The 12,992-nt window shown below is 40.9% G+C and overlaps 1 protein-coding gene across 6 annotated transcripts in view; it reads left to right on the top strand.

Annotated features, from left to right (window-relative positions):
• Window positions 1-11,371: 11,371 nt before the first annotated feature.
• The window catches only part of fryb (furry homolog b (Drosophila)), a 44,046-nt gene continuing 42,425 nt past the window's right edge, over window positions 11,372-12,992 (top strand). For all 6 annotated transcript variants that reach the window (XM_061701928.1, XM_061701929.1, XM_061701926.1 and 3 more), the window contains exon 1: window positions 11,372-12,324. In XM_061701928.1, the coding sequence (XP_061557912.1) occupies window positions 12,054-12,324 (271 nt within the window). In that variant the 5' untranslated portion in view covers window positions 11,372-12,053. The remainder of the gene's footprint in view (window positions 12,325-12,992) is intronic.

Here is a 12,992-nt window from a genome sequence, read left to right as displayed (position 1 = left end):
TTGTAAAATGTAATCTTTTTCCTAATAAATCACATCTTGTTTTCTTGTAAATTACGTCTTTTTTTCTTGAAAAAGTTTAGATTTTCTTCTTGGAAAATGCCATCTTTCTTTCTTATAAAATTGCCAATGATTTTCCTCCAAAATGGCACCTTTTTTGAAAATTATTTTTTCCTCATATATAAACTTTTTCTTTGTAAAAGTCAGTATTATTCTTTTTAAAATTATTTTCAAATTACATCTTTTTCACACGCATCTCTTTTCCCCCCCCCCATCAAACTCAATGGTCTCGATGCGACCTCCTCTGATGTCTCGGTGTGCATGTGCACACTGGATTTGACCTTTGCACCTGACAAACTGTAATGTACTTACATGTGATAAGATTTCACCTTTTCAAATTGCAATAGCAAACAATAACACGCAGGATCAGTTAGAAAGATGTATTTAAAAAAAAATGTTAGGCTCTGTGTTGTACAGGTCATTGCTTCTGATTGTGTTTAGGCCACCACTGCCTCCTAGTGTTATTATTGTTACGATCAGGTTGTCCTGTTTTGTAATTTAACATCTTAGGGAAGTTTGCTCCAAAATATATACACAATATGAAATCTCGTGAAACAAGAAGTGTGTAGCACGTGGGGTCCTGTTCTAAATTTACGCCTGGAGTTGTGTGAATGCTCCAGAACCGCAGCCTTGCTCCACTTCCTGCTTTCGTTCCACACTAGTTCTCTATTTAGAGCCACCGGACTGCAGACGTGAATACACACTCACACTCGGCACATCATTAGGTGCACCTGCACAAACTTTGATACACTTTTGCACCTATTTAGACTGGGCATAAAGAGCAGCTTGCTTGTGATAGCGTCACCAAAAATTGAGCACTATTATCTTTGTAAAGCCCCCCCCACCAAAAAAAAAAAAAAAAAACAACAAAAAAAACCCAGTTAAATTTAGAAACATACTTTTTGGCAGGTAGGTCCAGCATAAAAAGTCTCAAGAAGTCATGCTATAAGATTTACATGAAGTCAGCCATTTTGGTTTAAGGCAGCCATTTCAGGGTGAAGTTGATCATTTCCAGGGTCCCTCAGAGATTTCGTCCAATTGTTTGAATTTGAACCTCCTAAACGAGTCAAGTGATGCTAAATTGTGAATCATTTGGTCATTGTGAGTGGGTAGAGCATGGCGGCAAAAGTTTGATGACTTGCTATAAAACAAGAAAATCCAATAAATTACCTTCACAAAGTCTTAAAAATTCACCCTCTGAAGCCAGATTCTCTTAACAACATGAAATTCGGCAAGCAGGTCCAGCATAAAATGACCCACAAAAAAGTCTCAAGAAGCCATGCTATAAAACTCACAGGAAATCTACCATTTTGGCTTAAAGCTGCCATTTTAGGGTCAATTTGTTCATTTCCAGGGGTCCTTGTAGACATTTTGTCAGGCACCGTGCTGCCTGAATACAACTCAAAACTACAAATTGATCTGCACAGCTGCTTTGCTTTTAATCCCACAAAAACATCATTTTTTTTTCTCTTTTCTCTTTTTCTCTTTCTTTCATCATTTCACTGACTCGCTTCTCAGCATCCTCCATGGCAGGTGTCTTGCCCTTGGACCGAGGTGCGCCCTAGCGACACGTTGACGAACACTTGGCACCAGCCAATGGGAGACGTCCTCGGCGCCAGTTTCCCGAACGAGAGCCGCGGATTGGTTGCTAGGGGCGCGGCCCCGGGCCATCTCGCTGCTGTGTGCAGGCCGGGTGCTGTTGGGCTGTCAGCCGGAGCGAGGAGGCGAGACAGACGGACGGATGAAAACCAGCCACACAAACGGCACAAAAACAGACTGAATAGGTGGCGCAAGATGGCTCAGTGAGCGCACACGTCGACGAAGAGAAGGTACGATTGGGATTTCATGTTTGGCTTGCCTGCTTGCCTGGCGCTGGCCACAAAGGCAGAGAGGCGGGCGATGTTTTGATGGAAGATGTGACGACCACCGGTGCTCGAACGGGGCTAGCTCGGTGGCTAAGGACTTAGCTTCGGGCACGGCTGGTTATATTAGAAAAAGAGACCTCTTCGTGACCTTTTAGCCACTCACGCGGTGGCTGCACGAGAAATGAATATGCTCATCGTACATTGGATGATAGCGTGACAACAAGGCAAGCCAAATTAGCATTGCTAATTGCTATTATCAGCAGAGACCACCTATATGAAATTAGTGGTAATGGGCCAGGCGTTGAACTGGAAAGAATTGTGACGTGATGTGGATTAGTGTTAAATCAATAACGATGTGACAAGATTTAACTTTATTGTGACTGTATTTGGCTTTACCATTAAAGCTAGTCAGATTGTGAACGAGTCCCGACAGTATAGTCAACCCACTCGCAATGACCAAAACTCCAAACTTTTGCAATTCAGCGTCACCCATCCGTCTAGAATATATAGCTAAAATTGGGTAACAACTGGACAAATATCTCTGATTAGTTTGTCTTTGAAGGACCCCTGGAAATGGCCAAAATGACTCTCAAATGTCCACTTCAAACCAAAGTAGTACATTTCCTGTGTCTTTTCATGCATGGCTCCTTGATCATTTTTTGTGCGTCTGCTCATGATACACACGTCTACCGAATTTCATGTTGCAACGTTAAACTGGCTTTTGAGGCAAAATTTCCCCCAAAAGTGCACATTTTGTGGCAAGTCATCAGACTTCGCCATCAGGCTCCACCCACACTCAGTGTTGAGGACTCCAATTTTTCGCAATGCATTATTGTTCATCTCTCTCGTATACGAATTTCAAATTTAATAGGAATCAAGACAAAAGCTCTTGTAGGAGTTTGGTTTTGAAGGACCCCTGGAAATGGAAAAAAAATTACTCAAAAATGGCCACTTCAAACCAGAGTGTCAGACTTCCTGTGTCTTTTCATGCATGTCTTTTTGAGACTTTTTTTGTGCGTCTCCCCTCGTGATAGACTTGTCGACACAAGTTCATCTTAAGTGAAACTGGCTTTGGGGTCTGAATTTGAAAAATGAAGCAAGCTTGTCTATGGAAAGTTATCAAAATTCGGCATCGGGCTCCACCCACACGTAGTGACAAAGACTATTCACATTGTATTGGCTGCCTACTGTCTGGTATATGAGGTTCAAATTTGGTAGGAAATCTCTCGTAGGTTTTCTTTGCAGGACCCATGATAATAGCCAAAATGGCCGATTCAAAACACTTTCCCTGCACACTTCTGGAGGGGTTTTTGTGCATCAACTCATTGATAGTCATGATACCCAATTTCGTGTTTGATGTTGCTAAGGGAAACTGGCTTCGGGGGCGGAATTTTCCCCAAAACCTGGAGCAATCAGACAAAAATATTGCGTTTAAAGTACCCCCGGAAATGGCCAAAATTACCCTAAAATACGCGCCTCAAACCTTGTCACCTTTCCTGTGCCTTTTCTGGCATGCTTTTTGAGACTTTCTTATGGACCTCCATCTCAACCCTTGCCGATTTGCAAACACACTCTGTAATGCCCTAAGATTTCGCCCACACTGCTCCTTAAGACGCTATGTTAGCGGAGGAGTAGCTAGTTGATAGTTGGCCGACGACAGAGAACAGCACCTTGATAGAAAATTCCAGTAGCGGTCTGACAGGCGGGCGAAGCTCCTTGCTGGGTTGATGCCGGAGAAAACAGGGTGGTAAACTTCTCAAGATGATGCAAAGAAAGTTACGGATTGTTATAGTGCTGGAGGTTAAGAGCTGATCAGTTGCTAACAGCTAGCTGCTCAACATACGGTACAGTAAGTACCCAACTAAAGATAAACAGTCGCTTGCGATATATGTATTTATAAAAATGGGCTTATCTATGTATCACTGAGTCACAAATATAATAAAATCGCTCATTGGAAAGTAGTAACTGGTATTTTTACGGGTTAGGAAGCGGCAACATTTACACTAGTATCCTTTCCAAATCAAAACATCTGTAATTTAGGTTGCAAAATTCCAGGAATTTTCAAAGTTGTAAACTTTCATCGGGAATCTATGGGAATTAACTGGAAATGTGTCTCTATTTTCTATTAATTCTCTATTAATAATCAATTTTTGTCCAGCCACGCCCCAGCGTCATCATCCCCCAGGGACCCTCCATCTCACCAGCTGTTTTTCACAGCCTGTCTGCATTGGCGACCCACTTAACTCCATTGTTCTGCCATTTTGTGTCAGTTTGGGTCATCCATTCAACACGAAGTATGAACGGGATCCAGTAGGACAGATGCTGCGGTTGCAAAGATCCTAATTTCTCAGGTTTGATTGACACTTATGAACGACGATGCAATGAAATTGTACCTCGCGACAAACCGCAATAATAAAAACGTCGTTAAAGACCCTGTAAACGGACCCCCAAAAAAGTATTTTAAATTTGATACAGCACAGAGAAGAGTGTTGTTAAAAAGTCTGCCAAATTTGAAAGATTGAACAAATCAGCAGTTGTGTAAAATAAGGCTCCCAAATCATCCATCCATATATCCATCATGAAAAATAAAAATAAAGCCCGCCCTCAAGTTGCAGGACCGTGTGGTCTCAGTTGTGCCATCTTTGTTTGAAGTGTCCATTTGAGCCCTTATTTTCACATATTTGCATGCCTGTTGTTTCCCAGAAAGGGGAAAAAAAATATATATATTTTTCATGTTGAATAATGTTATTGTCATTTTATTTTAATGCCAAATCGCCCAGGTCAACACGCAAACACAGCTACGGTTAACATGCGGCTAGCTAGCTCGCTAGTAGTTTGTGTGCTTGTCTCGGTGCTGCAAATTGTGTGAAGTTGCTCACAGATGTGACATGTAGCACATGTTTTGTTTTAGTGTTTTCACATGCGTCATGTTCAGTCCATCCGCTCAGCAGGTCGTGTAAAAGTGGGTCAGTCGTCGTCCATGACGATGATGGTGATGATGATTGTGTGGGTCACGAGTGGATTGTTTGCTCCCGGTGCTCATCTTGCTGAGTGTGCGTGGGACCGTGTTTTTTTCAGGTTGTCGGTGGATGCTTCTTTAGTGTATATTGTTTCAAAAAAGTACAGTGAAACCTCGAAAGTACCTGCGCAGTTGACGTCGTACAATTTAAAACTCAACCGAGACCGTCCGTGTACCAAGGAGACATAGATTTTTTTGGTCACAATTGAAAACAGTTGCCGGGTGTCTTAACAACATTTCTGTGGCATACTTTCGTCAAATACTCAAGAGGATCAAGAACGATGGACATACAGCGTGTTGTGTGCCATGGCGATACTGCTGGGCCAATGGCGAGCCTGGATCTTGTTGGGCGTGATTGTGATTGTTATGTGAATTCGCCCCACCGTGATGTCACAATCAGGCAAAAGTCAAAAGAGCTTCCTCACAGACATATTTTAATAAATAAGTTGATGACTTAAGAATGACTTGTTTGGTAAATTTCACACTGGACAGGCGGGCAGACGTTGCGGACGCAAAATTATTTGAGTACAACCACGAAAAAGTTAGTTTTCTATAATATATGCCCCCTTTAATTGTTCATTGGAGTCTACAGGTTGAGCGTTTCTTACTGGTGGGCAAAAGAGCATACTTGTTTTTAACCTTTCAATAAAATACACCCCCACCACCATGTCGTGAACTCACTCCCATCTTTACTCAGTCATCATTGTTGCCATGGATACCACCTGGCACCACACACTCGTTGGCTTACATGGTGTGGTCCTTCGGCCAGGCAAGTTTGCGCACACACAAACACACATGCAGAGACACAAAAGTACACGTGCACAGTGCACACACATTCCTCGGAATCCACTCCCTGTCTTAATATGGCCTCAAGTGCTGCCAAAGTTACCTAACGCAAATGTGTTTATGTGAAAAAGAGGAGATGAACACGCCGGAATGTGTTGTTTTCCTCCACCAAAGATGCTATGTCAGCATTTCTGTTTGTTTATTTGTTTGGTTGAAGTTTTTGATATTTTTTCCCCCGTTTTAAGCCTTTTTCTCCGAACTTCTCTGTGACCAACATATTTATTCCATTTACTCAATTCAGTAATTTTGGCTTGAAGCATACATTTTAGGGACATTTTATTTATTTCCAGGTGTTCTATTTACTCAGTCCGGCCCTTTTTTTTTTGAAGCATCCGTTTTATGGTCGCATTTGTCATTTCCGGGTGCCCTTTTGACTCAGTTCTGCCATTTTGGTTTGGAGTCTCCATTTTAGTGATACTTTGTCTATTTCTAGGGGTTCTACTGAAAAATGCAGCCAATTTTGTTCAAACTGTCCTTTTGGGGGATTTAAAGTATAAGTTTTAGGTACATTTTGTCCGTTTCTAATTGTCCTATTGACTGAATTCTGTGTCCATTTTAGCTGTCATTTTGATTCAGTTCTTCAATTTTTGAGTTTCCAACGTCCATTTTAGGGTAATTTCTGTCAATTTCCAGGGATCCTATTGACTTTGAATTGTGAATTACAATGTCCATTTTAATGACATTTTGTCCCTTTTCATGGGTCCTATTGACTGAATTCAACCGTTATAAATGGAAGTTTCTCTTTTAGGTACATTTAGTCCATTTCCATAGGCAATACTAACAAAATTCAGCCATATTGGATTGAGGCGCCCCTTCTAACGCCGTTAAGACTATTACCCGCGGTTATCAGTCTTTAGTGTATTTCTGATTGCCAGTGTTCATCCTGAGGGCCTTTAACGTTGACAATAACAGCTGTGACTGATAGAATGGGCTCAAGGGGGCACCATTGCAGTGTGCAGAATTGACGGCTGCTTGCGTAGCACCAGGGCAACTGATCCACTGTGGAAATTCGATACTTGACAGTGAACTTAAAAGCAGATGATGATCTGCGGGCGTTGAAAAAAGTAACAAGCCTATTTTGACAAAGTAAGGAATAAAAAGTACAGATATGTTTACAAAGTAAAATGTGGTCAGAAAATAAATACTGAAGTACAGATACCACAAAAATCAGCTGAAGTACAGTAACGAAGTACTTGTACTTTTTTTTCTTCCCACTACTGAACGCTTGTCATCGAAATCAATTCAACCTGCTGTCGACAGGTCTTGGCTCATGTGTACTCGTCACTGATGTCAAATGTTTGTAGTATGGTGTCATTTGTTACTATGAGTGAGTTGGCATCATGAATTTCGCCTGTCAGCCCAGTGAACTCTTGAACTGCTGGCTTGATGATTTCGCTGAGCCAAAAGTCAACTTGTTCATGCCCTGCTCTACGTTTCTGTTGGACCAGGCTGCTCGCTCATCAGTGGTTTTAAATCTCACCGAGTTATCAAAAAGATGGGACGAAATTGTCTGCGATGCAGTTGGAAAAAAAGATTTCACGAATAGAATTTGAGACTAGCCTACTTTAAACATCATTTCAATCCATAACGATCTGTTTGTATAGTACCTAAAAAAAAAAAAAAACAATATTCTTTGAATTGCATCACATCATAGTGTGTTGTATTATTAGAGAAAATACAATTAGTTGACTAGTTAATTATAGTGAGTGAAATTGTGTCATAATTGGAGAGTAGTGTCTTGTAATTGAAATCTATCGAATTGTAATTGGAATGTATTGTATCGTAATTGAAGTGAATTGTTCCACACCGTATTGAATCGTAACATCATACGGTATCAAAATCGGTGTAAATCAACTCGAATCGTAATTGGAGTGTGTGACATTATATTATAATTGGAGTCAATCGTGTTACATCGTATCAGAAAATTGTATGGTATCGTAATTTCAATGTTTCGCATCATAATTTTGGTGAATCTTATCACATTGTTTGGTTATCGGAGTGAATCGCATAACATCGACCGTTTTATTGTTATGTTTAAGTTAAAAAATACAAGCGTCATGTTGCACATTTACAGTATAATGACAAGCAACAATAAAAAAATAACTGCTTTCTCATCTAGGGCTGGGCCATTAAGGAAAAAATAATAATCACTACTATTTTGATTGCTATTGAAAACATAATGGATAAAGACGATTATTCATTGATTTCAAAACTTAGTATTTATTCAACTACCAAAATTCAACTTTAAATAGAATGAAAAAGAACAACCAGAAAATAAATTAGTAACAAGTAAAATAATATATATGGCTATGGAAACTATATATTCAAGTAAATACCTGTCGTTCCTGCTGTGCGTACCTTGACCTCTTAGGGGCAGTGTGGTGCACGTATGGAAATACTCTAACATAAAGATAGAATGGATAGAAGAAGAAAGTAGCAAACTTTATTAATATAACCCGTTTTTTGAAAATTAGGAAGAATATATGCCTGTGAATATTGTTATATTACATGCTTGTGTGTCTTATTCTAATGTTTGCTAGCTGGTCGGGTAAATAGAGATTTCAATTAAGTACGAGCATGAAGCTGGCGATGTTTCTAAAAAAAAAAAAAAAGAAAACTGTCTTTTGTTTAAATGTTCAATGTGTGTGTAATTGTTGTTGTTGCGTGTTTAGTTTTACAGTAAACTCCAACTGGGGTGTCAAAAAAAGGTTAAAGCATGCTTTGTGTGTGTGTGTGTGGGGGGGGGGGGGGGGGGGGCAAGATAACAGGCATCACACGCTTGCTTCAAGAAACACAGATGCGTTCAGGATTCTTTCACAGCACAGGAATTTGCCATCTCACAGCATGTTGTTCGGCACAATCGTTTTTCTTCAATAATAATGTTTTTATGATCGTGAGAAGCCAAAATCAAAATCACGATTAAATCTCCATTAATCGCCCAGCCCTAATACACACAAACACACACACACACAAAGTTTGCGTGTGGATATTAAAAAATATCAGCACTTTCAGTTGATTTCTTGTTCCTCAGTGTCAAGCTAGCTGTGTTAGCTTTCTTGTCTTTCACTTATAAACACGACACTATTAGCAAACTGAATGGCAAAAAAAAAAAGAAAAACACTTAGCACCTGTCTCCTACTGAGGGGGAGGACACAAGCACTCTTTTGTTAACAACTCATCAGAAACCTGTTGAGCAAGACCGTTCACGGTATGGCCTGGCTTCATGGCTCAACTTCGTTTTGAGCTTCACGGGACCATTACATCAGTTAAATGAAACGACAGTTGCGGTTTCAAAAGCAAAACAAAACAAAGAAAACACAAAAAACAACGACAACTGCTGATGGAGCAACTGCTATTGGGGCGATGGCCCACACGCCTCCTTTCTCTTGCGATGTCTACCCGCGTGGAATCAATCAAGACTTGTTCGTGACTTTTCCGACCCTCTGGCGACAATTAAAAAAAATCTATTTATTTATCTATCTATCTTTTTTCAAAAGTGGATTGCAATTTTAATTCCTGCTAAAGAATAGACAACTTGAGTGGAATCCTTTTTACATTGTTTTCCATATGGCAAGAAAGGAGCCCAGTGGAAAGCAATTGCCAGACATGGTGCCCATTTAGAGTGTACGTTCCAAAAGCAGTGATTTATCCACATTTTGGTAACTTGTGACATTTTTTGAGGTACAGTTATGTTCTTCCAAGTCGCAAGATGAGAAGCCCGTGAGAGAGCTGAAATAGTGTTTTTTGTGAATTTGTTTTTTTAATCAAGATTTCCTTTTACGGCCACATCGCCCAGCCCTCAGACGAGAAGATCAGGAAGAATTCATCTAATTACCACGAGTCTAGTTGTTGACCTTCTGGCATATATGACACACTGACTAATCAGGTCGAGCAAAGCAAGTAGAGCGACTTGTCACAAGACTGACTGTCACCCAATAATGAAAGCCAGCCTCACAAACAGCCGCTACGGCCGGCGATTACATAGTAGGATTGCTTACGTGCGCGAGTTTTTAATTGATAACGGCCAATTGACAGTTGTCGTACAGAAGTACAAAAATAATAGGGAGTTTGCAGCGTCTCCGCCTTGTGGCACCACACCTTTGTTTATCTTCCATTTCCAGCCAAACCCAATGCTTCAGTCTATAATGTCTCGTGTGATGCCAAACCAAAGAGGTTGAAAATAAATGGTTTATTCAAAATCAGATATTTACATAAAATAAATGAAAGTGTTTTTCTCCAATCATCTTGAAATGGTAAAATTGTAATGACTTAAGTGAGTGAGCCAAGCATATACAGTATTTTAGGTTTATATTGGCTATTTCCTTTTTACTCAATTCAGCCACTTTCATTCAAAGCATCACTTGTAGGGACATTATGTCCATTTGGAGAGGTCCTCTTGACTAAATTGTGTCATTTTGGTTCAAAGCCTCCATTTTAGCGATTTTTTTTTGGTCCATTTCCAGGGGTCCTACTGACTGAATTCTGCCATTTTGGTACAAAGCATCCATTTAAGGACCATTTTGTCCGTTTTTTTAGGTAGGGGTGTCGCAATCCAATATTTGATGTCAGCTAACTGTCTGATATCAGCACAAAAAAACAGTATCAGATTATATCGGAATCAACCTAAAATGTCCGTGCTGATATCGTGTCGGATAAATATCGGTATTGGCCAATACTCAAGGCTGCAATATCGGTATTGGAAGTGAAAAAGTTGTATCAGGACATCACTATTTTTAGGTGTCCTTTTACCTGAATTCCACCATTTTTAGTTGATTAGGGGTAATTGATTTTAATTCCAATCCCATTTAAGGTAGGTCCTTAAAAGACACATTTGCTTCTATTTTCACATTCTAAGAATAATTGCAGAGTTGCTCATTTCTTTAGCCATCAATATTCACATATACACAAATGTGTGTGTGTGTGTGTGTGTTTTGTTGCTGTTGTTGTTGTTGTTTTCCGTTTCATTCAGATGAAACATGAAGCGACTTGTTTTCCCACATTGGGCCGCTTGGGTGTGACACTCAATGGGGTGATGTCATGACAGTGGTGGCATCAACAGCGAAAAGGCCCCCCAGGGGATAGGTTTTCTACACGGCAAAATAACAAGATAGTTGTTTTTTTCCCCAGGTGGTACGAAAAAAGGCTTTCTGCAAACTTGATGTTTCTTTGCTTGTTTGTGCTAAATTGGGAAGTGCTGAAGGGATGAGTAGTAGTAGTCCTTATTTTTGGGACAGAATGCCATTTATAACTGATTTTGTGACAAGTAGAAAGCAGCACATTGCTCAAAATAATTCATTCAATACCTGGGTTACTCTAATCAGGATGAACCAGTAAAACAAATGCTATAAGAGCAATTGTCTTTGCTAGAAGCCCTGCACATTATCTTTTCAAATGCCATCTGCTCATCAAGTTTAACAGTCAAACTTGTACCTCTGTCCCAGCATTGAGGGCTTTTCCTGTTTGTGTTTGGCTTAGTCCCACCCGCTTGTTGAGGGGTGTGTCAGCTCCCAGTAACCCAACACCATTAACACGTTGAGGTTACTGTAACTGGCTAAACAGCCTCGACCAGTGAGCTGAAGGAACTCAAACGCTTACTCACACCCACATGCCGCATGTGTCGGCCGTCTGGATCAAGCCGCCGCATGCATGGTATTCTATCACACTTCCACACTGCTGCGGGATGAGCGAAGAAGAAGGAAGCAGGTGTTGGGAGTAGGACTTCACGTATGATCAAAGGGAGTGTTGGAAAATCCCCTAAGAGGGAAGAAAAAAAGTACAGCAAGTGGAAGAAGAGAGGGAGATCCACCCAAACATCTTCAAGCACCCAATCGCAGCAAGCTCTCAGAATTGGATCCCTCCCTTGTTCATCACCTGAGAGTTGAGTGCAGTTGTGCCTCGGAGAGTCAGAGGCTTGAGAGAGACAACAAAGAACCATGACTGGCGCGTCCGCTGAGCTTTGAAAGGAAAGAAGATCTTGGAAAACAAAGAACGTTTCGGACGAAGACTTTTTGGGAGGAAAAGCTGGAATCTCTTGGGCAACTCCGGTGACTGATGGACAGAACTTATTCAAGAGTGAGAAAACAGTGGATGTACAAGGAGATGAAGATTTCAGGCACACGATCAACACCATCACTTTGAGTTATTGGTAAAAGTTTTCCGTAACCAGCTTTTCATCGTTCGCTGTCAAGACATCCTCTGTCTTCTTCCTCCAAATGGCAAATCTGAGGTTTTAATGAGAAACTACTGAGAAAAGCACTCACCCGACAATGATGTCCATGGAAGATTTTGGAAGCATTGCCAGCCTCGGGGCTGAAAGCGGAATATCAGACTACGGTGACAGCCTTTCCATGAGAAGCCAAAGCCAGAGCCCGGATCAGGACCAAGACCTGTTCGATTCAAGCCAAGGCCTGGATGGGATTGTCATGGAGCGCATTGCCTCTTTGCCACTACCTTTGCACATGTACGATCCCATCGACTTTATCGGGAGATTTTCAAAGTTCCAGTCCAGGTCCAGAAAGCGAACACGAATCATCGTAGGTAGGTGACCACATGCTAGTTCCCTTTAAAGATTTAATATTACAATGGTTGAAGGCAAGGCTCACCTAAAAGTCACTGATGAACCATAAGAGACCTAATTTGAATGGGATACACTCATGCAAATGTGCTCATGAGATGAAGGTTATTGAATGCTAGCCAATCAGTAGTCACCCCGTGCGAGCAGGCACTTGGTTTGATCCACTGCGTAGTCCTCTACTACCCGTTTGAGGCCACTCTCTTCTGAATGTCTATGACTTGAGCAGTTTACTAGTTGCTCTGAAAACCGAAATATATATATATATATATATCAAAACGTTTTAATTCTTGGTATCTGACACAAGCACACAACTAACTTTAACTTTTGTGAGTGAAGACATTGTTGAAATAATCAAGTTGTGCACAAAGGTGAAACAAAATTGGGGTTTTAGCTCGCTATGTCAGTCGGCCAAAGATAAGTCATTTAATTGAAATTTGGTTCACCGCTTCCTGTCCACTCAGTTAAAAGGACAGCCACGTGTCTGTTTATGGCAGCCCCAACAAAAAACTGCTTGGTTTTTGTCAGGGCTTCTCACTTTCACATGCCGTCACTAGGCCCGTCTTCTTCTTTTTCTTCTTCAAAGTGAGCCCTCAAGTACGTTGGTAGCGAGTCTGTGACAGAATGTCAGGTC

This window comes from Phycodurus eques, chromosome 17, assembly GCF_024500275.1.
Source record: "Phycodurus eques isolate BA_2022a chromosome 17, UOR_Pequ_1.1, whole genome shotgun sequence".
Lineage (NCBI taxonomy): Eukaryota > Metazoa > Chordata > Actinopteri > Syngnathiformes > Syngnathidae > Phycodurus > Phycodurus eques.
The sequence above is the reverse complement of the archived record's forward strand: the minus strand, read 5'-3'. Positions and strand labels throughout refer to the sequence as shown.